The 27797-nt window shown below is 43.7% G+C and overlaps 2 protein-coding genes across 5 annotated transcripts in view; one reads left to right on the top strand and one right to left on the bottom strand.

The window, feature by feature from the left end:
* The first annotated feature begins 896 nt into the window (after positions 1-896).
* Positions 897-26723, top strand: Serpine3 (serpin family E member 3). The gene is made up of 8 exons (XM_004660044.2): positions 897-1155; positions 6804-7037; positions 9694-9891; positions 12159-12357; positions 17875-17975; positions 23647-23733; positions 24396-24479; positions 26546-26723. Exons 1-8 carry the CDS (start codon positions 897-899, stop codon positions 26587-26589), a joined length of 1206 nt encoding a protein of 401 aa, XP_004660101.2. The 3' UTR covers positions 26590-26723.
* Ints6 (integrator complex subunit 6) overlaps positions 12860-27797 on the bottom strand; it is a 102486-nt gene continuing 87548 nt past the window's right edge. For all 4 annotated transcript variants that reach the window (XM_045154278.1, XM_045154277.1, XM_045154279.1 and 1 more), the window contains 2 exons: positions 16940-17099; positions 12860-13406 (listed from right to left, as the gene is read on the bottom strand). The gene's annotated coding sequence lies outside the window, so the exon portion shown is untranslated. The remainder of the gene's footprint in view (positions 13407-16939; positions 17100-27797) is intronic.

The raw sequence follows: 27797 nt of genomic DNA, 5'->3' as shown, positions 1-27797 counted from the left end.
CTCTGCCTCCCGAGTGCTGGGATTAAAAGCGTGCATCACCATGCCCAGCCATTTACATTCTTGATAACTTACACGACCAGGATCTCAGCCTCAACCCTATTGCTTTCCTGATGTTACTGAGTCAGCGATTCCCTAAGCCTCAGCCACCCTCTCTCTAGTGGAAGTATCTAGTAAGATCATAAGAATTATTAACTAAGAATATGCAGTCCTTTTTATATAATAAAATAAGTTTTCTTATTTCAACATTTTTTTAGACTTATTTATTTAGAGAGAGAGAGGGAGAAAGAGAGAGCATGGGCGCTCCAGGGCCTCCTGCAAATGAATTCCAGATGCATCCGCCACCTTGTGCATCTGGCTTACGTGGGACCTGGAGAATCGAACCTGGGTCCTTAGGCCTTGCAGGCATGCACCTTAATGGCTAAGCCATCTTCCAGCCTTATGCAATCCTTTTAAACATGGAAGATGATCACTGGGTTCAATTAGTGTTGTTACTATTATTATTGTTGTTGTTGTTGTTATTCACGATGAACATGTCACAGCTATGAGCTGGCTAAGTATCAAGGAAAAAGGATTTCTTACATTTCTTTTCCCAGTGTAGCATGTTATTTCAATCTGACCAGGACCTTGCCAAGGCCACATTTGCAAATAAGAGACAGGAGTATGTCTTCAAGCCCACAGTTGAGCTTTGAAAAGGACCCCAGCTCAGTCGATCAGCCTGCGCAGGCGGGACTGTAGTGGACATCCAGGACACTTGAAGGAACCCCTTTCCCTTGGCCATTTGGCCACACTGGAAACAGAGCTGGGTGTCTCATTTCTCAGAGGATGAGACCCGCTTGTGTCACCAGCATCCCTTGTCTTGCTTCTCCTCCCTCTGGACCCCAGGTCTCTCCGGCTCCATGCTGCCGCTGCTGCAGATCCTCCTCCTCCCCTGCTGCTTCTCTGCGGGAAGGGGCAGCGGCCTCCTGGGTGAAGGCCTGTGGCTGCTGAAGACGGAGTTTGCATTTCGCCTCTACCAGACCGTGGCAGCGGGAAGAAACGGAACAAACCTTGTCATCTCTCCAGCCGGCGTGTCTCTTCCCCTGGAGATCCTGCAGTTCGGAGCCCAGGGGAACACTGACAGGCAGCTAGCTGGTGCCCTGGGGTACACCGTGTATGGTAAGAGGCCCATCACACCCATGCGCTCTGCTCGCTGTCCTTCTCACACTCAGCCGCTGCTGCTGCTGGCCCCGCCCAGGTGGTCTTGGCAGTGGGGAACTCAGCTCCAGCATGCGCAGGGGCACGGGAATCACCACGGACAGCAATGTAATCGGGGCACTCTGACTGTAGAATACCTTGACTTTGAAGGTTGTCTTCTAGGCTCATGGCCATAATTTCCGTTTTGGTTCGCGCCCCCTTTTGTAGTGATCGCTATAGGCCAGGCAGGGTGGGAAATGCCTTATAAACATGGTTGTTAATTACTACAACAACCACCTGGAGGCTGCTGATTTGACTGCCACCCCTAGTGGGCATATGTGACCTTGTGCTTGCCTCACCTTTATGCGTCTGGCTTACGTGGGATCTGGAGAACACGGGTCCTTTCGCTTCGCAGGCAAGCACCTTAACCACTAAGCAATCTCTCTCCAGCCCCCTAAATTTTATTAATCATAAACTACTTAATATTTCATGGAGGGAACTGTCATTAATATTATGAGCAGGAATGGGCCACTTTCAGAGTCCTGCTAATCAACCGTCTCTATGCTTTGCCTTGTGCCAGGCTGGCTGAGAAGCAAGTGTGCACTCCCTAGGACTTCATGCCAGGGCCTGCCACCTGCCCCAGCCCAGCCCAGCCCAGCCTTTCTTTTAAAAGTCAGTACAGGGTGGAGAGATGGTTTATGGGTTAAGGCACTTGTCTGCAAAGCCTAAGGACTCAGGTTCAATTCCACAGGACCCACATAATCCAGATACACAAGGTGGTACATGCATCTGGAGTTCATGTGCAGCAGGGCTGGAGGCCCTGGCGTACCCATTCTCTCTCTCTCTGTCTCTCTCTCTCAAAAAAAAAAAAAAAAGTCAACACAGACCAACAGCACAGGTTTAAACCAGGAGCAAAGCCCATCTGGGTTCTTGGGGCACTGTACTGTTCGCTCAGTAGAGAGGGTTACGGGAGCGTGCAGGGTTCTGCTTCAGCCTCACCTTCTCTCCACGCGTCCTGATGAGGCCCTTTGCCAGGCCTCGCGTTCCCAGGATTCAGAACAGACCAGAGGGAAGCCTGGTAAGATGCACCATCTCCCAGTGGCCCAGAACTTGTAGGCACTTTTATTGTCCTTCCACATACATTGATAAAGATACTTTGGCACTTTTTGTTAAGCACAGGAACAGTTCTAGAAACAGAGGATTCAGAAATGAAGTGGGGTCTGGCCCTAGGCAAAGAATTCTGTTTCATGATGCATGTGGGACTTTTTCTTGTAATCATTACGTCATTTTATTGAGATAGGCTCTCATGTACCCTAGACTAGCCCCAGACTCCTTGCGACCCTCTGCCTCCACCTCCACCTCCCGGGCGCCAGTCTTGCACCACCGTGCTCAGTTTTCCACGATAGGGCTCCATCCTGGGCCTCATGCATACTAGGCAAGCATGCTGCCAGCTGAGCTACGTTGCCTCATTGTATTATTTGACCATACACAATTGCCAGCCCTCTACTAATATTCCTCATCTTACAATTAACACAAGAAGTGAATGACTTGGCAAAACTTCGTCGCCAGTGACCGAGCTGGGATTCAGTTTCCAGAGTCGACAATTTGACTCCAATCCTATGTTCTTTCCACAGTTCCTGAGCCCCACTCAGAGCCATGGGGCAGTTTTACTGATCGCTAAGCAGCTTGCTTTCTCTGTCCTTACCAGTGGCAGCTTTCCCATCTCCTCAGCCCATCCAAGCCCACAGGGAGCGTCCTATTCTTAACCCTTCTCTAGCTCCCTGGTAGCTAAAATATGTGCATCAGAAAGATGATTCTCACAGCTTGAGTATCTTTTTTGTTGTGTTTTGAGGTAGGGTCTCACTCTAGTCCAGGCTGACCTGGAATTCACTATGTAGTCTCAGGGTGGCCTCGAACTCATGGTGATCTTCCTTGGTGATCTTCCTACCTCTGCCTCCCGAGTGTTGGGATTAAAGGTGTGCGCCACCACGCCCTGGCCTAGCTTGAGAATCTTATCCACACTAACCTTTTAAAGTCAAGACCGACCATATTCAGTGTCATAGTTGAGAATTTAGTTCCAACTTATTGGAAAGGAAAACACAGTTCACACTCACCTTTATTTTTTTTATTTTTATGAGACACAGAGAGAGAATTAGCACCCCAGGGCCTCCAAACACTGCAATTGAACTCCAGACTCTTGTGTGCATGTGTCACCTCATGTACATGCATCGTCTTGTCCGTTCTGGGTAGTCAAACCTGCATCCTTAGGCTCCACAGGCAAGTGCCTTAACTGCTAAGCCATCTCTACAGGCCCATGCTCACCTCTTGAATGAGTAAAAATGATGGTATACTGCAGTGCTCATGAAATTCTTCTAGCATGTTCCACCTACTCTGCACCTGCCCCAGGGACCCCCGCCTCAAACCTCCCACCTTCTTCAGTAGCATCCTTATATATCACTGCCCCTGTGGGTCTATTTTCTTCTTCCCTCACTCAACATTTTGTTAGGACTACCTCTCCCAACCAAAGGGGAAAAAAATGCCTTTAAAAGCCGGGCGTGGTGGCGCACGCCTTTAATCCCAGCACTCGGGAGGCAGAGGTAGGAGGATCGCCATGAGTTCAAGCCACCCTGAGACTACAGAGTTAATTCCAGGTCAGCCTGGACCAGAGTGAGACCCTCCCTCGAAAAACCAAAAAAAAAAAAAAAAAAAAAAAAAATGCCTTTAAAAAAAATTGGGGGCTGGAGAGAGGGCTTAGCGGTTAAGCCTGTGAAGCCTAAGGACCCTGGTTGGAGGCTCGGTTCCCCAGGTCCCACGTTAGCCAGATGCACAAGGGGGCGCACGCATCTGGAGTTCGTTTGCAGAGGCTGGAAGCCCTGGCACGCCCATTCTCTCTCTCCTTCTATCTGTCTTTCTCTCTGTGTCTGTTGATCTCAAATAAATAAATAAATAAATAAAAACTTTGGATGCAGAAGGCAGAACAAAAGTAGGCAGTGACAGGATTCTCCTTTAAGGACTGGGAGTCTCTTGTCCCTGTTGTCACATCTTCCCATCACAAAGAAGGATCTAGAATGCAGCAAATGCTGCAAAATAGAAGTCTATGAGCTCCACGGACCCACATTCAAAACTAGAAGTCTAGGGCTGGAGAGATGGCTTAGCAGCTAAGGCGCTTGCCTACGAAGCCTAAGGACCCAGGTTCGATTCTCCAGTACCCACTTAAGCCAAATGCATATGGTGACTCATGTGTCTGGAGTTCATTTGCAGGTGGCTAGAGGCCCTGGTGCGCCATTCTCTCTTTCTCCCCCTTTCTCTCTGCCTCTTTCATTCATATCAGATGTCTATATGCTCCACACACCCACATTCACTCATAGAATGAAGCTCTCCCAAGCTAGTCTTCTCAAACACATGCTCCTCAACCTATGGGTGCAGCAGGATGGTGAGACACTGTCACCTTCAACATGGTGACGCTGAGTAAGCACATGAATGTATTTGAACCTCGACTGCTTCCTCTATGAAGTGGGATAACCACAGCCCTTAGTTCAAAGGGCTGTTAAAAGGGTGCAATGTGCTCAGGACTACAGACCCTGCACAATGCCTGTGGAGACCATCAGACTTTGGTAGCTTTTATTCTGTTGTTGCTATTCTGAGACATCTAGAAACACTCCTTCTATATGCAGATGGGCAGGGAAAAACTAAGCTCAGTGGAGACAAGACTCCACACAAAATCTACTTCAAGCCAGTTGACTTTGCTATTTTAATGTTTCTGCTACTAAGAATACTGGCCCCAGGCTGTATTAGTTACTTTTCTCATTGCTGTGACAAAATAGCTGGTAAAAGCAAACGCCCTCATAGACACACAACAGATGTATTTCCGGGGTGAGTCTACTAAACCTGGTCAAGTTGACAGGGAAGATTAACCATCACACCAGCTCAGAGAGGGTGGAAGGACAGACAGGAGAGCTCGGGACCATTCCCGAAGTCATGCTGCTCCACAGACCAGCTGAACATCCAGTGCTCCTCTGAGTGTAGTCAATGTCCTGCAGGGGATGGGATCCCGAAATATAAACAAGCTTCCACAAGGTGAAAGTTGACTATAGCCATGTTTTGTCCATTTCTTTTTTTTTTAAGTTTTAAATTTTTATTAACATTTTCCATGATTTTAAAAAAGTATCCCATGGTAATTCCCTCCCTCCCCACCCCCACACTTTCCCCTTTGAAATTCCATTCTCCAGCATATTACCTCCCCATTACAATCATTGTACTTACATGTATACAATATCAACCTATTAAGTATCCTCCTCCCTTCCTTTCTCTTCCCTTTATGTCTCCTTTTTAACTTACTGGCCTCTGCTACCAAGTATTTTCCTTCTCACGCAGAAGCCCAATCATCTGTAGCTAGGATCCACATATGATTTTTCTTTTCTTGCTCTAACAAAATGCAAGCTGTAATTCATCGTTTTGAGGCTGTGTCTCACTTCTGGATTCTAAAGAACAGCTGTGGTTTATGGCGAGTGATACCTGCTGACTACTGTGGTCTGCACCTGGGGGCTGGGGCCAGGGTGAATTCTGGGTGCTGTGCCCCACAAGAGGACGTGAGCCAGGCTACCCAGGGGTCTGTTGCTGCCTCCTGGATTGTGTTTTCTTACTCAGGGGAGGACAGAATGGGAATAGCGGGGAACCTGGTTCAGGGGGCGGGACTCAGCATTGTGTCTTGCAGAGAGAATTCGTGGACACTTCCTGGGCTGTGACCGAGAGGGAGGCGAGGCACAGAGAAGAGGACACCCCCCACTACCCCAAGTAGAACAGCAAGGGCCTTCATGTCTGAGGGTGCGCAGCTTGCATGGGTCAAGTGTGGGGAGCTCAGGGTCCCCATCTGTAACCAGACTCAAAAGGAGGCCTCGTTTCAGCTACAGGCTGCCTCAGGGAGACTAGAAACTATAGCTTACAAATAATAGCATGAAAATGAAATGCAATACTGATCACAGGGAGAAAGAAGGAGGCAATCTCCTGCAGAAATAGTAAAGAAATCGAGGCCCAGCTTCTAAGAAGTTAGAAAGCAGCCTACATACTAACCTCCTCAACATTCTTGCAGCTTCTTGCTGACATGAGCTGCCTGCTGGCTTTAGAAATATGAAGTGGGAGGCATTCCTACCTTTCCTCTGTATTTCTTAAGTTAAAAATACAATTCTCCCTCAGGCTGATGACATACAGTTGTGGGGACAGGTAGGACGTTCCAGACAAGATGACATCCTGGTCACTACCCAACATTGAAATCTCATCACCCTGCACCCTGGACCTGCCACATCTCTGCTTTAGAATCTAGTTCAGCGCTCGACAGTGTTCCTAAGTCAGGAAGTCAGGAGAGAACAGCTTGTCACCTTAAGGATTGCTGGTAGACTTCCCTGCAGCCAGATTTCCTTCAGATATAACACGTTTTCCTCCCACCTTGTAAGCTGTGGAGTCAAGAGTGAGGAACTTAAGGCATTTCCAAATTGACCTTGTATGGGGATGAACGGAAGACACAAGAAGCCATGCTAGGGGCCCATCTCACCACAACACACAGATGGGACCATATCAACTCCTTATAGACCCTGGTTGTTGTCAACTCGAGAAAAACCCATCTTCTTTTTCAGACCCGAAGGTGAGAGAATTCCTGCATGCTGTTTACTCTGTGCTGCACAATTCCAGTCAAGACACCGGGATGGAGCTGACCTGCACCGTTTTTGTGCAAGTGGGGACGCGGCTGTCTCCTTGCTTTGTGGAGCAGATCTCCTGGTGGGCCAACAGCAGTCTGCAGCCAGTGGATCTCAGAGAACCCAACAGCACGGCCGGCAGGGCTTCCGAAGACACGTCCAGCCAGAGCACAGGTAAAAGCAAGGCCAGGGGCAGCGGGCTACAGAGACGCAGTGCCATGTAACAGGTGCTCAGGATGGCCTCAAGTACAGCAGACGTTTGTCCTCCTGGGAAACCACGTCCTGATTGAAATACGCGGTCTGGGAAGCCACTAGAGCTGACTTCTCCCTCCTTCCCACTTCGCCCCGCGTAAGTACACCTGTGCAGTGCCCGCTCCTACTTCGACACACAGAAGGGTGGCCCTCAGCCTCCCACCCCTGGATTACCCCACTTGCCACTGCCCCCAGGTGAGGTCCCCTGGGCTCTGTTCTCTATAATCAGCCCGTGGCAGCAGCAGGTGACAGAAAACTTCACTAAATGATATAACTGGAAAAAAATCTTTCTGAAATAAGCTATCTTGCTCCATTTTATTGAAGAGTTTACTTTAGAGAACTTAACTGTCCAGCAACAAAGGATAATTCTGTGAGATGTGGCACAGCCATCATGTTGCTCATTGTGATAAAGGTGACAGAAATCATTAACATTTACTGAGCCTTTAATTTACTTAGCACTGTTTGGATTTTTTTAAAAAAAAGTTTTATTTTTATTTATTTGACAGAGAGCGAGGGAAGGAGGGGGAGAGAGAGAGAGAGAGAGAGAGAGAGAGGCCTCTAGCCATTGCAAACAAACTCCAGATGCATACACCACCTTGTGCATCTGGCTAACGTGGGTCCTGGAGAATTGAACCAGGGTCCTTTGGCTTTGCAGGCAAACACCTTAACCACTAAGCAATCCATCCCTTCAGCCCTAAAAAAAAAGTATTTTATTTATTTGAGAGAGGTAGAGAAAGAGGCAGATAAAGAGAATTGGCATGTCAAGGCCTCTAGTCACTGCTAACAAACTCCAGATGCATGCACCACCATGTGTAACTGGCTTATGTAGGTTCTGGAGAAACAAGCCTGGTTCCTTGGGCTTTGTAGGCAAGCACCTTAACCACTAAGCAATCTCTCCAGCACCTGTTTGAAATTTATTTCCCTGATTTTCTTTTTTAAAAATATTTTTTTGTTATATTTTTTACTTTAGAGAGAGAGGGGGAAGAACTGGTGCATCAGGGCCTCCATGCACTGCAATCAATCTCCAGGTGCTTGCGCCACCTAGCGGGACGTGCAACCTTGCCCTTGCCTCACCTTCGTGCATCTGGCTAACGTGGGACCTAGAGAGCAGAACATGGGTTCTTAGGCTTCACAGGCAAGTCCCCTAACCGCTGAGCCGTCTCTCCAGCCCCGAGTTCTTCTCTCACCACCATGCTAGGAGGCCGTGCTAGCACTGCCCTCGTTTCATAGACGGGGGATCTGAGGCAAGGCAGCTTGAGCCTTCTGCTTGCCCAGGGTCCACAAGACTGGGATTCTGACCGAGACGATAAGGCCTTGGCTTTCTTGGTTCAGAAAGAAAGAAGGACCCACGTGACTAAACAGACACGCTTGCACTGCTCTCTCGCCCTTTTTGGATGTTGCATAATGTTTTTGCCAATTTACTTTTCAAAAAGGTGTGATTCCCTATTTCAGCTCCTTGTACTGCCAGGGGACCATCCAAAGGCCACCTTGGGTGCTTTCAACTTCCAGCCTGTTTGTACTCTGAGAAAAGGAGAACTCGCCATAGCTACCCAAAATGCAATCTGTGAGCAATCTGCTCAGATTCAAGGCCAAGTTTTCTCTCTCGGGTAAATGAGTGGATGGGGCTTTGCCCCTTGCGGGTACTTGACCTGGACCAACTTCTCTGAGCTCTGTTCCCTCATCTGTGAAATGAAAGCTAACAGAAGCCAGTGAGAAGTTAAGCATTTAGAACAGAGCCTAGCACAAAGTACATGTTTACTAGACAACTGAAGGCTTGGGACAGAAGCTGGGCCGTGTTTTTGTAGGAGTAGGTCTGCCTGCTCCTTCCTAGTCATGCATCCAGATTTAACCACAGTCTCCAAAGCCCACGTCCTGTCTTTGCAGAGGCGCGGCAAGGGGTGTGGCTCAGAGGTAGGCAGTGGAGACTCAGCAGTGGCGGGTGACACATGCAGCATCTCCTCCTTGCAGCACCAGTTCCTGCTGGGGTCTTCCTGGGAAGGGGATGCCTAATGGTTAGTGGGAAGCAGCCCAACAGAAGCAGGCTGGTAACCCCACCTGATCAGAAAGGGAAGCAGGCATGGTCATCAACAGCCACTTAGAAACAGGGAGGGAGGCCACACTTTACTCACCCATGTCAATAAGAAGCTGCAACCCCAGCTTTCAAGGTGTCTTATTGCCCAAGAACAGGAGTGCAGGCTTTAGGGGATCCAGTGTGACTTCAGACTTCTCATTTTCCATTTTCACCCCCAAGCCTTGGCGAGTCAGGGGAGGGCATTTGGCATGGCTTCGGGTTCCTTGGCAGCAGCACAAGAGATGCAGACAGTGAATTAAAGGTTTTTAAGTAAATTGAAAATACATGTGAAGTGAGAGGTGGGGTGGGGCCACCAGGGAAAGAAGGGACAGACAGATGAGACAGAAGGAGGCAGAGGGGAAGGGAAAGCCAGAGAAAGGCAGAAGAGAGGGAGGGAAAGAAGAACAGCACATCGCCACAAAGATCTCTGTGTCTGCATTTAACTCACATGCCTTGTCCACATCTTTAATGTACATTTACACACACAGCCCTCTCTTCCACCTGTAGGTGAGGGTCCAGGTCGTCTTCCATGGGAGCAGGTCAGCACGATGTCTGCTCAACTGGCTCTTGTGAGTACCATGACCTTCCAAAGCACTTGGCAGAGGAGATTCTCCTCCGTGGACTCGCAGCTCCTGCCTTTCACCTGTGCCCATGGCCTTGTCCTCCAGGTGCCTATGATGCATCAAATGGCCGAGGTCAACTATGGTGAGCCCCTGCCCCTCTGCTACACAAAGTGAGGGGAAACCCAGGCCATGTGGGCAGGAGAGGGGAGAGGCCAGGTCTCTTCTTTAAAGGATCTGGTAACAGATTCATTTCCATGTGATTCCATTCTCTTCATCCTTGACATTTTCTTCTTCATTGGGTAAGAAGGGAGTTCATGTGAAACCAAACATACTTGAATCAACCAACCTCCCATTGCAGGCATCCTGTAGCATGGTGCTGGGCAAGGACAAAGAGGCTCTAACATTCTAAGTTTTTCCCCCACAACTGAGAGTGTCACTGATCGTGAAATGACATCATTAAGCATGTTGACCTGCCCGAAAGTCATCCCAGTGTGTGTGCCCATTAGCATCTGTGAGCAGTGGGCTCCAGTGCGCCCTGTGCTGAGGTGCTCCCCAACCCTCCTCTCTTTACCCTAGCTCTCCTACCCTCTTTTCCACGTCCCACCACCCCCAGCTTTCCACCTTCCTCTCCACACTCCACCTCCCTTTGCCCACCCCCCTTCTCCCCACCACTTTTCCCAGCTCCTCCAGCCTCTCACCTCTTCTCAACATCTCACCCCCACCCTCGGCCTCTGCCCAGAGACTTCCCTGGGCATCTTGAGAATCTTAGCCTCAGGGTAGCTAGCTGCCCAGTACAGTGGTCCCGCTGCAGTTCTGTGCAGGGCTCACAGGGTGCACTGAGTAAATGTATTCATCTGCTTAATTCAACCACTGAGGTCAAGTAAGAGAACTACCTGAAGTCAATGGGTTAAGAGAAAGCATGTATGCGGTTTATTACAGTTCTCCTCATTGTTTCATTGTTCTGACCGTGCTGGCTAGTTTGACTGTCAGCTGCATGGCGGCAGGCTTGCTCCTCACAGGACACATATGTCCAGTGCATGGCAGCTGGCAGAACAGAAGCTGAATAATTATCTATATACTAGTTGTTGCGTGCAGTAGGAAGTACATCCCCGTCTTTTCCTACTGAACCTAAGATTCGGTCTTAATGACCAGCCAGCACGGCTGTGGCCCAACACACACACCGAGCCTTGGTCTCACCATCCTCCCAGGAATGGGTGTCAGACTGGGACCCACCCTTCTGGGTGGCCTACGTTATCCATTGACCCTTCTCTGTCATGGGACCTGGCCACTGCCTGATCACTCACCAGCCACTCTGAATCTTCCTCTCACTGACCATCTGTGTCTGCTGCCACCTGTCACATCACATCCTTTTGAAGTCACTCTCAGGGTGGCCTGGACTTATCCTCAGCCAGCAAGTCTCACTGCCCATCTTAAGTTGGATTCGTTTAGGTTACAAGTTACAAGTGGTCAGTCTCCAACCCAAAGCCAACCTGTCTTGTTGGTTCTATGCAATGAATGTGTTTGTATGGGTATGACGGCACTGCACAGGTGTGGAGGCCAGAGGCGTATACCAGTGGGTATATTTTTCAATTGCTCTCCATCTTATTTTTAAGATTTTGTTTTTATTTATTTGAGAAAGAGAGAGAGAGAGTGAGAATGGGTGCATCAGGGCCTCATGCCACTGCAAACGATCTCCAGACACATGGGCCACCTTGTGAATCTGGCTTCCGTGGGTCCTGGGGAGTTGAACCTAGGTCCTTTGGCTCTGCAGGCAAGTGTCTTAATCACTAAACCATCTCTCCAGCCCCCCATCTTATTTTTTGACAGACTCTGTCCCTGAACCTAGAGCTCACTTATGTAGCTAGATTAGCATAAACAGGAGGATCCCTACCCACTAAGCCTAGTGATCCTCTTGTCTCTGCCTCCATGGTATTACAGGCACACACCACTATGCCTAGCATTTTCACATAGCTACTGGGGATCCAAACCCAGGTCCTCGTGTTTGTGCCGCAAGTACTTTGGACACTGAACCACCTCCCAAGCCCCTGTGTAGTGGTTCAAAACTTAAGAAATTAGCCAATGAAATCTCGATTGATGGCAAAAGGACCAGGGTCCCTTAGGACAGGATATATGTTTCTAGCCTGAGCCTTTGGCCCCATCAGGCCCAGGCACTGAAGAGCCTCTGGTTCAGGCCCCGTGAGACGGTCTTTGATATTCTGGACCTCAGGATCAGGAAGGTAATCATGCCACCAAACAGACTTTAGCTCGGATTACTCTCTGACACAAGGGTGGATGTCTTGCTTTAGTTGCTCTAGATAGTCAGTCTGCCTCCTTCCAGGGTATGTTAGTCACTGTTTGGTCCCCCTGGATCCTGGAACAAAACTGATTCCTGGCCCACTGGACCCCCAGGCCAGTTCCGAGATGCTGCAGGCCATGAGGTGGGAGTGCTGGAGTTGGCATACCTAGGGAGAATGGCCAGTCTCTTCCTCGTGCTGCCTCGGGACAAAGACACACCTCTGGGCCACATTGAGCCACACCTCACGGCCAGAGCCATCCACCTCTGGACCACAAGGCTGAGGAGAGCCAGGATGGATGTGTTCCTTCCCAGGTGAGTGGCCACATGCCCCTTACAAGGAGCACTGCAGCCTTTGGAGCTTGCGCTTGGAGCCAAGTGGTTCTGCCCCTACCCATTGGTCTGGCTTGTTGAACGTTCTAGAGCTTAGGCCAAGAAGTTACCTGGGAGTTTGAAGAGACTCTAGAGTCACTGCTGAGTAGCTCATGACACACAATGAAATGAGCTAACTTCCTGAGTCTTCTCAAGATGTGATACTTGACCCTCACTGGATAGACTGGAGTCCCCAGAGGCTCTGTTCCAGCTTTATGCCACAAGGAGGAGGACTAATGAGGAGCCTTTCTAGGAATGTACCCCAAATCTTATCCCTCTCTAGAAACCCACAACACCATTTTTTGAAAAAGCAAAGAGGCAAAATGGTTTATATAATTGAATGTGTGTGTGTGTGTGTGTGTGTGTGTGTGTTTGTGTGTGTGTGTGTGTGTAATTCTACTCAGAAGTCCAACTAAGGCATACAAATTCAAGACTCTGCCAGGCATGGTGGTAGTCACATATAATCCCAGCACTTGGGAGACAAAGGCAGGAGGATTCCAAGGATCATGAGTTGAAGGCCAAACTGGGTTACAGAGTGAGTTTTAACAAGCCCTTATCACAAAATAGATTTACTGTTTTATTTTTAACATTCACAACTTGAAGTCTCTGTGCTGATGGCTCTCATCTGTTCTGAGTAGAGGAGACTCCTTCCTTGAAGAAAACCCAGCACATACAAATTCCCAAAATTCAATGATGGCACTAGATGTTGCTTTTCCAAAACAAGACATTAGCAAACCTCATTACTTTGCAAAAGATTCTGCCTAGAATTTTTAAAAATGTTGAACCCCCCTGGTACAAATCAGAATGAATTTCCCATCAGTTTGCAGACCAGCATTAAGGGAGGAGCGCAGACCAGGGGCTCATCTGTGGCACGTGGAGTCTTCATGTTCTGTCCCCTTGCAGCCTTGGTCTCGTTCCAAAACCAGGCTCTCGGTGGGCAAAGTGAAGGCCTTGGCAGCGCTCCTTCAAGCAGTTACAAAGAAGTCCATGTCCTAGAAAAAAAAACACACACACAAGGAGAGACCCAGAGAGTTAGGGCCAAGGTCTAGAATGGGATCAGGCATAACCCAGGGAAGAAGGTGAAATCAACTGGAAAGACCCCAAGCCTAAGCCCCAACTTGGGCACTAGGGTATGCTGATCACAGGGAAACTCTGCATGTAACTTCTGACTCACACAGAACCTATCTACCAATAGCCTGCTCTTGACTAAAGTCTTACCCCAACAGTTAAGAGGTATGTATTTCATTTGCTACATATATTAAATATGGTGAAAAATACATGAGGCAATCACTCTTTGTACTGGAATATGCAATGTGCTAGAAAGATGAACAGCATTCACAGGGGTGATTAGCATCCTAAGGAGTTCCAGACAGACGACCACAATACTTTAGCTCAGGGCAACAGCAACAGAAAGTAGCTATAAAATGTTAATTTTATGCAGGTATGATTTAATATTACATCTCTGCACATGTTTACACTTCTCCCCACTGTGAATGGTGCTATGTACAGTGGTTTATAAGGTTCATACATGTGTTTTAAGTTTTAATATTAAGTTGTTATATTAGACTTGTATGTATCTTATGGTAGCAAGTGATAAATAGACCATAATCTGCATGTTTTATGCATCTAAAATATACCTTCCTCTTAGGTTTTAAAAATATTTCTAGGTTACAAGGTGCATCCATTGTTTTTTTTTTTAATTTTTGCAAATTTTCCAAAAAAAAAAAATCTACTTTTAAATGGACCCATGAAAGTTAAACTCAATGCTGTTAAGGGGTCACTTGCATTTGGTATGAGGCAGAAGTCCAACTTCATCTATTTGTATGTGGATATCTGTCCAATGTCCCAATCACATTTGCTAAATGACCATTCTTTTCTCTAGTACACTTTCTTGGCATCACTGTCTAAATCACTTGCCAAATGTATGAGTTTAGTTCTGGACTCTCAATTTGATTCTATAGGCATAAATTCTTGTACTTTTACCCATACCATACAATCTTGGTTAGAGGAGCTTTGTCATAACCTTAGAAATTAGGAAGTATGAGTCTGATATTCTTTCTTCCCTCTTCAAGGTTGCTTTAGCTGTTCATGCCCCCTTATGCTTTCATATGAATTTTAGAATCAGTTTAACAATTTCTACCCCACAAAAGGTTGAACCTAGATAGAGATGGGTTGAAACTATAGATCACTTTGAAAAGAACTACTTTCTTGCAATCCAAGTGTTTGTTGTATGGCCATGAACTCAGGGTATCTTTTCTTTCATTTAGGTCATTGTCTTTTTCAACAATGTTCTGCAGTTCTTGGTTGTACATGTCTTACACTTCTTTTATGAAATTTATTTCTAAAGGTTTTGTTCTTTTGATGCCACTATAAATGGAATTGTTTTCTTAATTTCATTTTCACATTCTTTACTGCCAGCATACAAAATGCTATTAATTTTTAGATCTTGATTTTATACCCTGCAATCTTGACAAACTCATTTCTTAACTCTGATAGGCTTTTTGTGGGTTCTTTAGTACTTGTACATATAAAATTAAGACATCTGAAAACCCAGATTGGCTTACTTCTTCCTTTCTAATGGGAATGCCTTTGGTTTCTTTGTCCTGTGTAATTGTCTTATCCACCCTCCTGCACCAATATAAAATAAAAATGGGGCTAGGTATGGTAGTGCCTTGGGGAGACTGAGGTAGGAGAATTGCTGTGAGTTAGCAATCAGCTGGGTTAGAGTGAATTTCATGTCACCTGGGCTAGAATGAGACCCTACCTCAGAAAAATCCAAAATAACAATAAAAATAAAATAGAAATGATGAGAGTATGCACCTTGTCTTGTTCCTAATCCTAAGGGGGCAAGCTTAAAAGTATGATGCTAGATTAGGGGCTTTTGTGGATGTCCTTCGTCAAATGGAGGAGGTTAGCTCATATCCCAAGTTGCATGAGTACTTGTTTGTTGGTTTTGTGTATGTGTGTGTCCATTTGTTTTTCCAGTGCTGGCACTCAAACCCAGGGTTTCAAGCATGCTACGCAGGTGCCCTACCATTGAACCTATTCCCTTCTAGTCATTCTTGGCAAAAGCTTTGCTTGCATCTGTTGACATGATCCTATGATCATTGCCCCTTATTTTATTATGTATGTGTTGTCTTAATTGATTCTCATACATTGAACCTGCCTTGCATTCTTGGGGCAATTTCCACTTGGTCATGGTGGGATTTAAATGGTGCTAGATTTAATTGCAAATATTTTGTTGAGAATTCACAAGGATATTGTTCTATAATGTTCTTGTGATATCCTTGTCTAGTTTTTGTACAGGTGAGGGGTTTCTTATTTATATCTTTCTTTCACTCAAGCTAGTGGTGTAGTATTTCTTATGGATTTACATCCATAGCCACACAAGAAAACCTCTCTGTGCAAGCTTTTATAGTCATACCTCACTTTTGCTGCTGCTTCTTTTTCTTTTTCTTTTTCTTTTTTTTTTCTTAAGGTAGGGTCTCACCCTAGCCCAGGCTGGCCTGGAATTTACTATGTAGTCTCAGGGTGGCCTTAAACTCACAGTGATTCCACTACTTCTGCCTCCCAAGTGCTGGGATCATAGGCATGGGCCATCATGACCAGCTTGCTGCTACTTCTAGTTTGCTAAAAATGGTAAGATTCAGTTTTCATTGTTCACCATTCTCACCATGCTGGGATCTTAATTGATTTTATCTCTTCCTTAATGTCCTTGAAAAATGCTGGTTAAAAACACAGTGCTAATGGTAAGTGTGCAGGTTATACAGAGTATGGTTCTGAACACTTTACAAGGATTTCATTTATCTTTATAAGTCTGCTTTAAAAGTACCATTATTATGCTTATTTCACAAATGAGAACACTGGGGTAAAATAACTTGCCCAGAGATAGAGTAAATAGATCCTGAGCTAATAAGACATTAAGCCAAAACTCAAAACCTAGGCACTGAATGCCCACGTTCATAGTCTTAATCATCATTTCAGCATTCAGAGTTTTCCAGCCTGGGCTAGAGTGAGACCCTACCTCGAAAAAAAAAAAAAAAAAAGAAAGAAAGAAAAATGAAAAATGTCATTTGCAGGAAGCGTATACCTTTTTGGAAACTATTCTAAAAATTCAAACCTTTGTTTAAAATCTTGGCCATACTGTCTATGTAACAATGAAAGCTTTGATATTAAATGGCCTTGTCTGGTATTTTCATGTTCCTGAAAATTAAGCATGGTTTACAGAAAAGACTACCTAAATCCTATTTCAATTTTTCTTCAAAGAAAAACAGAAGAGAAGACCATCTGAAGGTTCCTTCAACAAGAAATTTTAAATGCTTTGCCATTAGGAAAATATCATGAAACTGATATGCTGATGTTTTCTGCTTGTCAGAGCCTTCCAGACAAACCAAGGTTGTATTCCTTCTCTGGGGTGTGTCAAAGGCACATAGTGCACACAGAAAACATGGCAATGTTTCATCCAATATAAAGGTTATACAAGACATGATTGTCAATTAGTCAACAGCTTCTTTTCTGCACCTACTGTGTGTGAGATGCCACCCAGCATGGGAGGTGGTAGAGGGCAGATGGTCAGAGGCTGGGCTCCACACTCCCACAGCCTGGATTTGAACTGAGGTCCACCACATACTCATTAGGTCATCTTGGGCAGGTTTCTTATACTCTTTAAGCCTTGAATTTTCCATCTATAGCATAAGGATAATAATAAGATAGTTATATAAAGATGAAATGAGATAATCCATATAAAACTTATAGTACCTAGCACAATGTCAACTTTTATTATTATTACTAAGAAATAAAGAAGTACTGGGATAGCTTCTCTTCTTGCATCACTTGGAATATCATAAAAGAATGGTAATTGGAAGAAGGGTCTGTACATTGCCAGGTGAATACAAATGTGAATGGGGCTTTCAGAGCCAAAGGTCACTAGGCTGGGATATGGCTCAGTGGTGGAACTTAGCTACCCATGGTTCCATCCATTTAAAAAAAAAAAAAAGTTATAAAACATCTATAAAGACAGTAGGAAGGGGACTAACAATTGAGGCAATCAAGGCAAATGGGGTAGTCATATAGTGAATAATGGTGCAGAGGTGAAGAGCCCTTGAGGCTCAGAATAGTCAGGGGAATAGTCATGGGAAGAGCAACGGAAGATAAGGTTGCAGGAATCTGATAAGCTCTGCCTGCCAGTTAAGTTTTTGAACTTTCCCGGTGTAGTAGTGCATGCCTTTAATCCCAGCACTTGGGAGGAAGAGGTAGGATTGCCATGAGATCAAGGCTACCTTGAGACTACCTAGTTAATTCCAGGTCAGCTTGGGCTAGAGCAAGACTCTACCTCAAAAAAACAATAAACCATGAACAAAAATAAAACAAGAAAAAAAAAAACTTTGCACTTTAAGTGGTGTGAAAGAAAGAATATTGAATTTAAATTCTAAATGACAACTGATGGCTTTTGTTTTATAGATTTAGAATCCAGAATCAGTTCAACTTAAAAAGCATTTTAAGTTCTTGGGGTGTCACCGATCCTTTTGATCCACTCAAAGCTAATTTGAAAGGAATTTCAGGTAACAACAAACCTAAGTTTTGTTTTTGGGGGGGTTATTGTTTGGGACAATTTCATTACTCTGATTAAGGGGTCTTCCCTGTTTCCACAGAGCCCTCAGTAGTAAGCAACTAGAGCCAAACACTGCATAAAAGAGTAAAGAACTGATGTAAGAATGTGTTGTTTCTGGTATCAGTAAAGTTTGTTAGAGTTGGTGGGGAGGGATGGTCCTTGAGACATGGATTTTGGAGACAATCTTCACAGTGAGATGAGTGGCCATCTGATGCAGTAAGTGGCCCATTACTCAGCCTGACCAGAACTATTCTGGAAACTGGGGTCAGTACTAGATCCTTCATTCCACTGCCACACCAGCATCATGGGCACTATTTTCACTCCCCTTCCTTCTTCATTCCCTGTAACTCCTCCTCCCTTTTCTAATGAGCTAAACTGGAATCTTTCCCTCACCTACAGAAGTTCCTTTCCTCAAATCACTCACACTTCGATAACCTTGCTCTAAAAATGTTCTTCTCCCCACTATTCATGTTTAGTTTCCTTTTCCACAGTTGATGTGCTACTGCCAATTAGTAGGCCTGTGATCTGAACTTACATATATCACACATAAAAAAGGAGTGGAATGCCAGACTACCTAAACGTTTGCCAACTCAAGGCTCTGGTTTGTTTCTGCTCTGCAGTGTAAATTATCTGTGTGGAGAGGACATCGTAGCAGGAGTTTTCATTGATTTGTGACATTGCCCTAACTTCATGAACTGGAAAATTACCATTTTAAAATAAGTCACATAATCATAAAACAGAGAAGTTTTCTAAGCCTTGTTCAGAATCTTCTTACATAATCACAGGAAATAATAAAAGTATGATTTTCAAGCCAAGTCCTAGACTGAGCTTGAGATGTGACCAGAAAGACCCACTGCTAGTTACATTTCAATGAAATACACAGCATGTATCTGTTAGAGTACTAGATGTCTCCCTTCAGAGTAGAGTGCTTGCCTGGTATCATGGGTTCCCTTGCCAACAGTACCAAAACTAAAAAAATTAAAAATCCACTCTCTCTTTAATCACTGCCTAACTGTGCAGAGATAAGCAGTGCAAGTTTGTTCAGTTTACAAGACAATGGTTGCTGTACAACTAGTTAGACACCCAGTCAATATTGCTGACTTAGATGACAATTTCCTTAGTGACACATACTTTGACTTCAGGGAAAGGAAAACAGCAGCAAAAGGATCAGAGTGTGGAAGGAGAAAGGGATGACCACGTTAGGCACATTCTATCTTCAGTAATGTGCAAAATCATACTGACTTCTTAAGGCTCCAGAGTTCAGCTATGGCATTACCTATAGCTGATGTTTAGTCCTACTAATATTCTTTTGGCCATACAAAGTCAAAGTTAGGACCCTAGGTTCAACGTCCAGTACCAGAAGGAAGAGAGCAAAAATAAAACAACTTTAGGACTACTGCTGACCTCTTCCACTATCTCCAGTGAATCACTGTGGCTTAGTGCTTGCTCCCTTTATGTCCTACAAGGCCATCCATCCCGAAATGTCATCAATTCTGTGCTCTCAAACAGGACTGATTTTCACCTGTATCTTACAGGTCCCTCATGGGTCAAGACACCCAAGGTCCATAAGCTCTGATAAGACTTAACAAGTCACCAAGTTTTAAGTGTCGCTCAAATGGACCTCTCATTTCTCTTCTTTAGCAGCCTGTTTACTTAATTTGTCCAAACCAGCATAATTATAGGCTCATGTATCTGGCTTATTTAAAAATTATAGAGTCATTCCCAAGTGCTAAATGTGGAGCTTGGATTCAAGCCTCATATTGACTTACAGTAATCATCAATAGTTTTGTTTCTTTAAAATGGAGGCTGGCACATGATGGCCCACCATGTGCTTTCAGAACTGCAGCCTTGTTGAAAGTAGCCATGCCCATTCATTACAAATAACGTCTGCTTTCTTGCCGAAACAGTAGAATTGGTTCACTAGGACAGACACTGTGGCAAGGGTAATGGCTAAGATTTTAATGCCTGGCCCTTTATATCTAGCTTGCCAACTAAAAGTGAAAAAGCTTTAAACATAATCGACAGACCAGTCATGTAGTTACACAAGTGGGCTTCTGGCTTAATTCTAGAGACATGGCCACTGAATCTCTCCAAGAAACTGCTTCTACATTCCTAAATTGGATAGCCATCACCCACCTCACTCTTCAGTAGTAGAAATGAAATGATCTAACACAGAGCACAGCATCCATGTATTTTTTTAAACCAGAGAGGAAATCATCAGAAAACAGTGGCCAACCATCCCTCTATTAGCAAGAGGTTACACTAAGTCTTGTTCGATTGAGGGAAGCTCAACAAAGCCAACAGACATTTAGCTTTTTCAGTCCATTTAGTTCCAAAGGCCAGACTCACAGTCCTTCCCCAGTTAAAAAGCACATGTCTCTTTCTTCTTGGTATCAAAGAGCTCAGCTAGTATCAAGGCTCAACTGAGCCAAGAGGACAATTTCCCCTCAGATTTGACTAGGTATGATGAAGCTTTTGAGTCATTCCAGCCTCTCCTCCCTACCCTCACTGATGAAGAGAACAGGTGGTCACACTTCTGGAACAATCTCCTTTCTAATGGGTCAGCAGGCTTTGACCAGACCAATGTCTCCCACCTCAAGATCTATTTCTTATGTACAACCTCAAAATTCTGAAGAAACAATCCTATTTTTCGCTTTTGTAAGGGGGCTGTCAATTCCCAGTTTCTGCCCAATAAGAAGCTCAATAAACGTTCTGTTACTATGACTTGGATGAACCAACCATCCTGAGTGCATGAGTTCACGTAGACCAGTAGGTTTGGCTCAGCACTGCGAAGGAAGAGGTAAGGAGAGGACTAGGAAGAGGGATGGAGAAGCAACCAACTCAGGAAGCTTCTGGGACAAGTCAATTCCTCTTTCTATAGCCTGGGGTAGGTGCGACCTGACATTACACACCCACCTCTTCATCTCTTAGCAATCAAGGGACAAGATGACAAAAGATAAGATAGAAGCAAGTTCTAGAGAGGAGACACACCAAAAAACCCAATCTGTGCTGTCCTTATAGATACACACACACACACACACACCAACATCAGGTTAAAGAGCACATGGGAAAGTTCTATTATAGGGAAAAGAAACGTGGACAGTGTGAGGGATTTCTACTATTAATTCATTCAACATATACTTAACATATCACACATTATCCAACCTAGGCAAGTAAGTATTGAAAATAAATATGCCATACTTTCTACTCCCTAGAGATAATAGTCTGAAGATGGTATTGGGGAAGAGGAGTGGAGAGTATGCCAGGAATGAGGGTAAAAGAATCCCACTCAAGCATTTTGGATACTGAAATGTAAAAGAGGAGTGGATGGGCTTATGATGGGCTGCTTTCCTTAAGTATCCATCCCAGAAAGCTAATCCACTAAACTGGGGCAAAAGGGAGGTGTGGATAGCCTCATGGTTAAAAACTAGATATTTTGATTCCTTTGCAGTCCCTCATTATGAACCTTATTGAATCTGCAGCTCCGAGAAATCCCTACTCACAACAAAAATGCAAAAGCAACTAACTTACACCTCCCAGGTTTATTAATCATGGAATAGAATGGCACCGATGGATGTTCTGAGGGCAAATCTGGGGCAGGGGAAGGCATGACCTTCAATGACACTAAGATGCCAACAATTCAGAGAAAAAGGCCTGAAGAAACCTGAACATTATGACTTTTCTGTTAATTAGTTGTATAATATTTCAATAGATAATGTAATAAAAGTGAATAAAGTACAATCTGCCCATCAGTGGAAAAAAAAAAAAACCTCAGAAGTAACTCTCACAAAGTCTCATGGTTTAGGACATATGCTGGTCCTCTGAAATGTCAATGTCTTATCAAAGGGAAAACTTAAAGAGATATTCATGCTGGGGGCATACAGGCTACGGATATCAATGAGAACCACTTCTGAAATCTTATGGGGAAAAAACTACTCTTCACTTGCAATCTCAAGACATTGCTTAGCTCAGCCTATGTTATCAAGGGCTCATTCATATTAATAAGTCCCATTTCTCACACTGAGCCAGAGTGCCTTGATTAACACAGGCGTGCATGTCCTATATTTTAGCTGATAAGGGGTTCACAGTGACGCTCCACTCATTTTATCAGCACTCCTTTAAAAACTTTTAAGACACATAGCGGACAGTAATGAAGTCAGATGGTAAAACCTGTCAAAAAGAGCCACTTTATCCACAAAATGTTCCTTAATTTTGACACTACATTTGCTTGATCAATGAGCTAGGAGAGACTAATTAATAATCTTCTTTTCCTAAAGATCCTGCAGAAAAAGACCAATTGCTAAACCAATAAGATTCTCCATTGATTCCTTCCCTCCTTTGCCCTTGCCTTTCCTCTCCCGGTGCTGGAAAAGGGTTGAGTCAACTACAATTTCCTGTTGCACTGCAATTACAAGCTGGGTGCAATACTGATCTGTATTTATTCTTCTCACGTAATATTCAGCAGCTATCTCCTTGCATGTGCATAACTAATGCAAAGCAATTTAACAAAGCTCCTTAAATACAAATCAAGAGATTGTTTTAATATCCATGCCACAGGCCTCTGGTGGTATGCTTGAGTGGATTAGAAGACAATTTCTGAAAAGTGGTAGCGCTTGACTGGAACAGTGCCAATTCTGACAGTAGGTGTGAGGTCGCAGATTTAATGCCCCCCCCCCCCAACTGGAAGGACTGAACAATTTCTAACGTTTCTTTAATTTTGTTGTAAGAATCCCAACTTCCATTCTTTATTGCATCAAGCGTCACATCATCTTTGGAGAATTGGCTTAAAATGGTTAATGTTCAAACTACAAAAATTTGTCAACCCCTCTTGCACCTTTGAAACTGTTAGTACACATTTCATTATAAGCTCTTATTTTCTTTGCAGATTCTAGCCTACGAGGCAGGCTAATTATATGCTTGGCGTAACATGGTAATCAGAATGTAGTCATTCAACAGACATTTTAATATACTTTATTATGCCTCTTAGTGCCCATAACACAAACCTATGACTTTATCACTTGTCTCAAATTGCAGTCCAAGTATGTAAGATCTCAAGAGAAATCATCTCAAAAGCTTTTTAAAAAATTATTCCTAGGCCATATAATCTACTTGTAATTTACCTAATTTTATCAACATTGGCTGAAGATTTTAATATTGATGAGAAATATTTTTTGAAATTAACTATAAAAATCATGAGGGTGCTGGAGAGATGGTTTAATGGTTAAGGCCTGCCAAGCCTACGGACCCAGGTTCAATTCCCCAGTACACACACAAAGCCAGATGCACAAGGTGGCACATGCATCTGGAGTTCATTTGCAGTAGCTGGGGGCCCTGGTGCACCAATTCTCTCTCTCTCTCTTTCTCTGCCTTTCTCATGCTCTCTCTCAAATAAAAATATTTTGAAAAATCATAGAGGAAGTATCAAATAAATTTGAGCTTTCCAGAATTGCATGAAACATTGAAACTTGTAAATTTTCTAAGCCACCACTCCCCACCTATATAGTAAGTAGCACTAGGTACCTCACACTTTACAAAAGCACATGCTCTAAAATGTACTCAAACCTTACACTAAGTTCATGGGGAAAGGTGAGTAATTCATATTTCTGTCATATGGGGCTTAGGCCAAGATAGCTTCTATGTTTCCGAAGCAATCCACAAGGCCAAGATGGAGATTTCAGAGGAAGGCACTAAGGCATCTGCAGCCACAGGTAAGTTCACAAAGCAAATACCCCAGAGGTTGTGTTGCTTGACCACATCTACCTTAAGCTAATCCCGTCGAATCTTAGGTGTTCCACTTAAAACCCTAAGTCCAGGTGTGATACAGCATTTTCTTAGAGAGAGAGAGAGAGAGAGAGAGAGAGAGAGAGAGAGAAATGGTGACAGAAATCACAACTTTTGCAGAACGATGGAAGAGATAGATATCCATTTTGAAAAGGATGTGCATCACCAGCATTCCCCAAATGAGGAACGGTCATTCTGAAAATTACCTTCAGTAAGGAATTTAGCCCATGGACTATTTTGAAAAGAAGACACACAGGATTGGTATCTTTCCTCTTTTAATTTTCCTATTTGCACTACCTTAACAGTCAACAGTGAAATGTCAGTAGGATGCTTCGAATTCTTTTTGAAAAGTATGTAACTCTGTGTATTAAAATGTGATTTTTTAAGTAGAAAATGCAATAGGAGCCAAGCATGGTGGTGCATGCCTTCTTTAATCCCCAGCATTTGGGAGGCAGAGATAGAAGGAGTGCTGTGAGTTCAAGGCCAGTTTGGGACTACAGAGTATCAGATTAGCTTGGCTAGAGTGAGACCCTACCTAGGAAACAAAGAAAATGCAATAGGACTCCACTATTCTTTATCTTTCCTGCAGCTCTCTTGTTACTGAAAAGGTCTCGGACTCCTGTGTTTAAAGCAGATCGCCCGTTCATTTTCTTCTTGAGAGAACCTAACACAGGTACTACATACAGTGTGTTTCTTTTTGGGGATTCAGATACTTATCAGCATCTTTCTAGCAACAAGGTCTGTGCATCCACTACAGGCTAATGCACTTTTCTCTAGCTCTTGCTGTGGTGTTTGAAGCTCCCCAGCTGCTGGCTTATACCCTGAGAAAGGGAGCTATTTCTTAAGAACAAAGGACAGAATTACCCTCCATGGTTTTTTACCTTCTCATTCTCTCAGCACAGTTGTAGCTAGTGCAGATTAAAAAAATAATAATAATCAAGTGAGTTTCTGCTTCTAGGGAGACTTAGAAACTTACAAAGGAAAATAAACCATAAAGCTTCCATTTTAAAAAGTTGTCCCTTGTCATTCTAGAAATTTCTTTAAAGCAGGGTGCATCAAAGAGGAAAAGTCACCTAATGACTGTGAGTCATATGCTAGTGAACACACACAGGCATTCTTCAACATTCAGATAGTCGTTGTCAAAATCAAATATTTGCTCTCGTACTTTGTTCCTGGTCCCGCCATGGGACCATCTCATCCAAAGCTGGCACAGCCCAGGAAGAGCTGTATTTACCAATCAAAGCAGCAGGTGTCCTGTAAGCTTCAGCAGTACTGAACTAAGTCTTACTTGATTCAATGTTCCTCCTTCCCCCTCTGACAATTACTGACCTAGGAAGGAAGAGATTCTCAGTAAAGACTGTTGGGAACAAGACTAATAAAATCAAGGAAAGGTGGGTCTACTTTAACTAAACACCAGCCATTACTTTTATTTATGAAGAGAAAAAGTGTCAAAAGTTATAGTGAAAATTATGCATAATTTTATACAAAGTGTTAAGGAAAATACTGTCAACATCATTTTATCTGAGTCTCATTTGCATACTGCCACATCTCGCACTAGAAATCAAAGGAACATTTTTGAGACAAAAAGAAGGCAGGTAATCATTCACTGGAAAATGATCTACCTGGGGCTTGTTTGTGGAGAAAAGGTCTGTCACAAAATAGTACCATAGTGTTTTGCCACAGTTATCCCAACCCCACAGTGATCACGATTAGATGAAATGGCAATTAGCACTCAGAGCAGACAGCAGAGTGCTTGCTTAGAAGGAAGCATGTCCCAAAAGAGAGAGAGAGAGAGAGACAGAGACAGGTTCTACATCCTCAAGAAACAAAGAGAGTACTTTAGAACAGAAGGGTCATTGCCCAAAGCTTGTATCTGATAAAAGTTGACAGTTAAAAGAAAAAGACTCTATTTCTGAATTCAATTGTATTAAAATTATGTAAAGTTACTGAGTTACTGAACAAGGAAAGGGCATATTAATAGTTCAATGGCAAAGTCCCAGTGGCCTTAGTTAAAATCAAATCACTCAACAATTAGGACAAACCAGGGGCTACTATACTAGGAGGAGTGATCTAAAACCTCACTAAGCTTTTAGAGAGTAACACTTGTTCAGGGTCAAGTCATTCAGTGACCTCTACAGGTCCTAAAACACAAGATATATTTCTCCTCACCTTTGCTGACAAGAGTACTGGACTGGCCACTATTTCCTTAAATGCACAAAGCCCGATGTGGGAGCTTACGCTTTAGTTTTTGATGGGTTTCAAACCTCGTGACTAGGCTTCAGGATGACAGCGGGAAGAGAGGACAGCTAGGACCAGAAGCGACACAAGAAGCTGCTACTTTCCAACTCCCCTCAGGGACCACGCTAAACAAATGTATCAAAGGCCAAGAGTCTAAAGGAGCATTTCATCAACAGCCTATGACATGGAAGACCTTTCTGACAAGCTGTCAACAGTCAGCAAAGACCGAACCTTTTTCCTAGATTATGAATGTCTATCCAAGTAACTTTGAATACCTCTAATTAATCACTGAATCTGAATACAGGTAAACAATGACCAGAGACTAAATCTGGATTTTGCGTAGCCTTTGGTGAATTTAGTAGCATGACTATAGGCAATTATGATTTCCATTTCTAGATGTTACTTTCCTTTACTTGAAGGTATTTTGAGGAGGTGAAGTTTAAAGAACTGCTTATGAAACCACTATACAAAGTCACATTAAATGCTGCTGCTTCTTGACAGGTGTTGTCATCAGCATTGGGAGAGTTTCAAACCCTCTTGACTAAAACAGCAGATCTCAAGAAGGTTCTCTACGTTCGTGTATGCTTTCCTTCGTAACTATTCAAATTACTATGGTCTTGCATTTTTTTTAATGCAAATAAAATGTAAAAAGGATATGTGATTTCCAAATAGTATGAACCTAAACACAATTCAATTTTATTAAATTTCCATAAGTTTATTTTTCCCTTTCTTTAGCCGAATCTAAAAATGTTAACCTTTCTACTGATTATGCTCCAAGCCACTGAAAGGCACAGCAGTGTCTAGGAGTGGTGAATGCATCAGGCCATTTGGATCACACCCACCGTAAGAATGCACTATGCCCTGTGAGACTGAGGGTGGACAGTGAACAGCACCAGGATCCCTCACCCTATGTAACTCAGGAGACAGACAAAAAGAGCACAGTATCTTAATGGGATTCCTTTTACATGTACCTTCTAAAGACACAGTCCACGTGTGAGAATTACGAACACAATGAAGAGATGCCTCTGCATCCTTCTCCTGCCGTGTTTGTGAGCACAAGCTGCTCTAGCCTAGACATTTCGGTACATGTGATGTACTTCCAACTCAGGACTCCCTAACTAATGGCTTACCTTGGTATAATCCATAATCCTACTTAAGAAAAAGGGGTTGAATGGAGGGAAGAAATTAATAATACTCAAAGCTGTCTGCTTTTAAAATTGCCTTGAAAGTAGGATCTGCCTAGGCACCACCGGCATCGCCATTCCCATTATCTAGGCAGAAATGGGAGTAGGTTGGCATGGCCGACAAGGACTACAAACAGTAGAAAACAATGCAGATTACGTAACATGTAATTACAGTTAGGCTTAACAAATACGAACTTCAAGTTGTGTATCTTTCAATGCTTTAAAAAGCAAGGCCTTTAAAATTCCATTGTCTTAGAATGTTTTTATGTGATTATTTCCTAAACCACACAAGAGTAAAATAGAGCATTTATTGATGGAATAACAAAAGTGCTTTTCTTAAATATTCTTCAAAATACATTTGTACAACTTACAATAATATATCCAAAATAACTGTATATACAAAACATTACCTAGTTTTTAATGTATGTGCTTTTTTCCCCAAAAATTACAAAGTAACTTCTTTTTAATTTTTTTTTTTTTTTTGGCAAAGTTCAACCTTAACAGAGGTGACATTTTTAAAGGTTGGTTTAAGAAAATAGAACCTGAGGGAAACTGACACGCAACAGTCA

This window comes from Jaculus jaculus, chromosome 7, assembly GCF_020740685.1.
Source record: "Jaculus jaculus isolate mJacJac1 chromosome 7, mJacJac1.mat.Y.cur, whole genome shotgun sequence".
Lineage (NCBI taxonomy): Eukaryota > Metazoa > Chordata > Mammalia > Rodentia > Dipodidae > Jaculus > Jaculus jaculus.
Note: the sequence above shows the minus strand (reverse complement) of the source record. Positions and strands in the feature narration are given on the sequence as shown.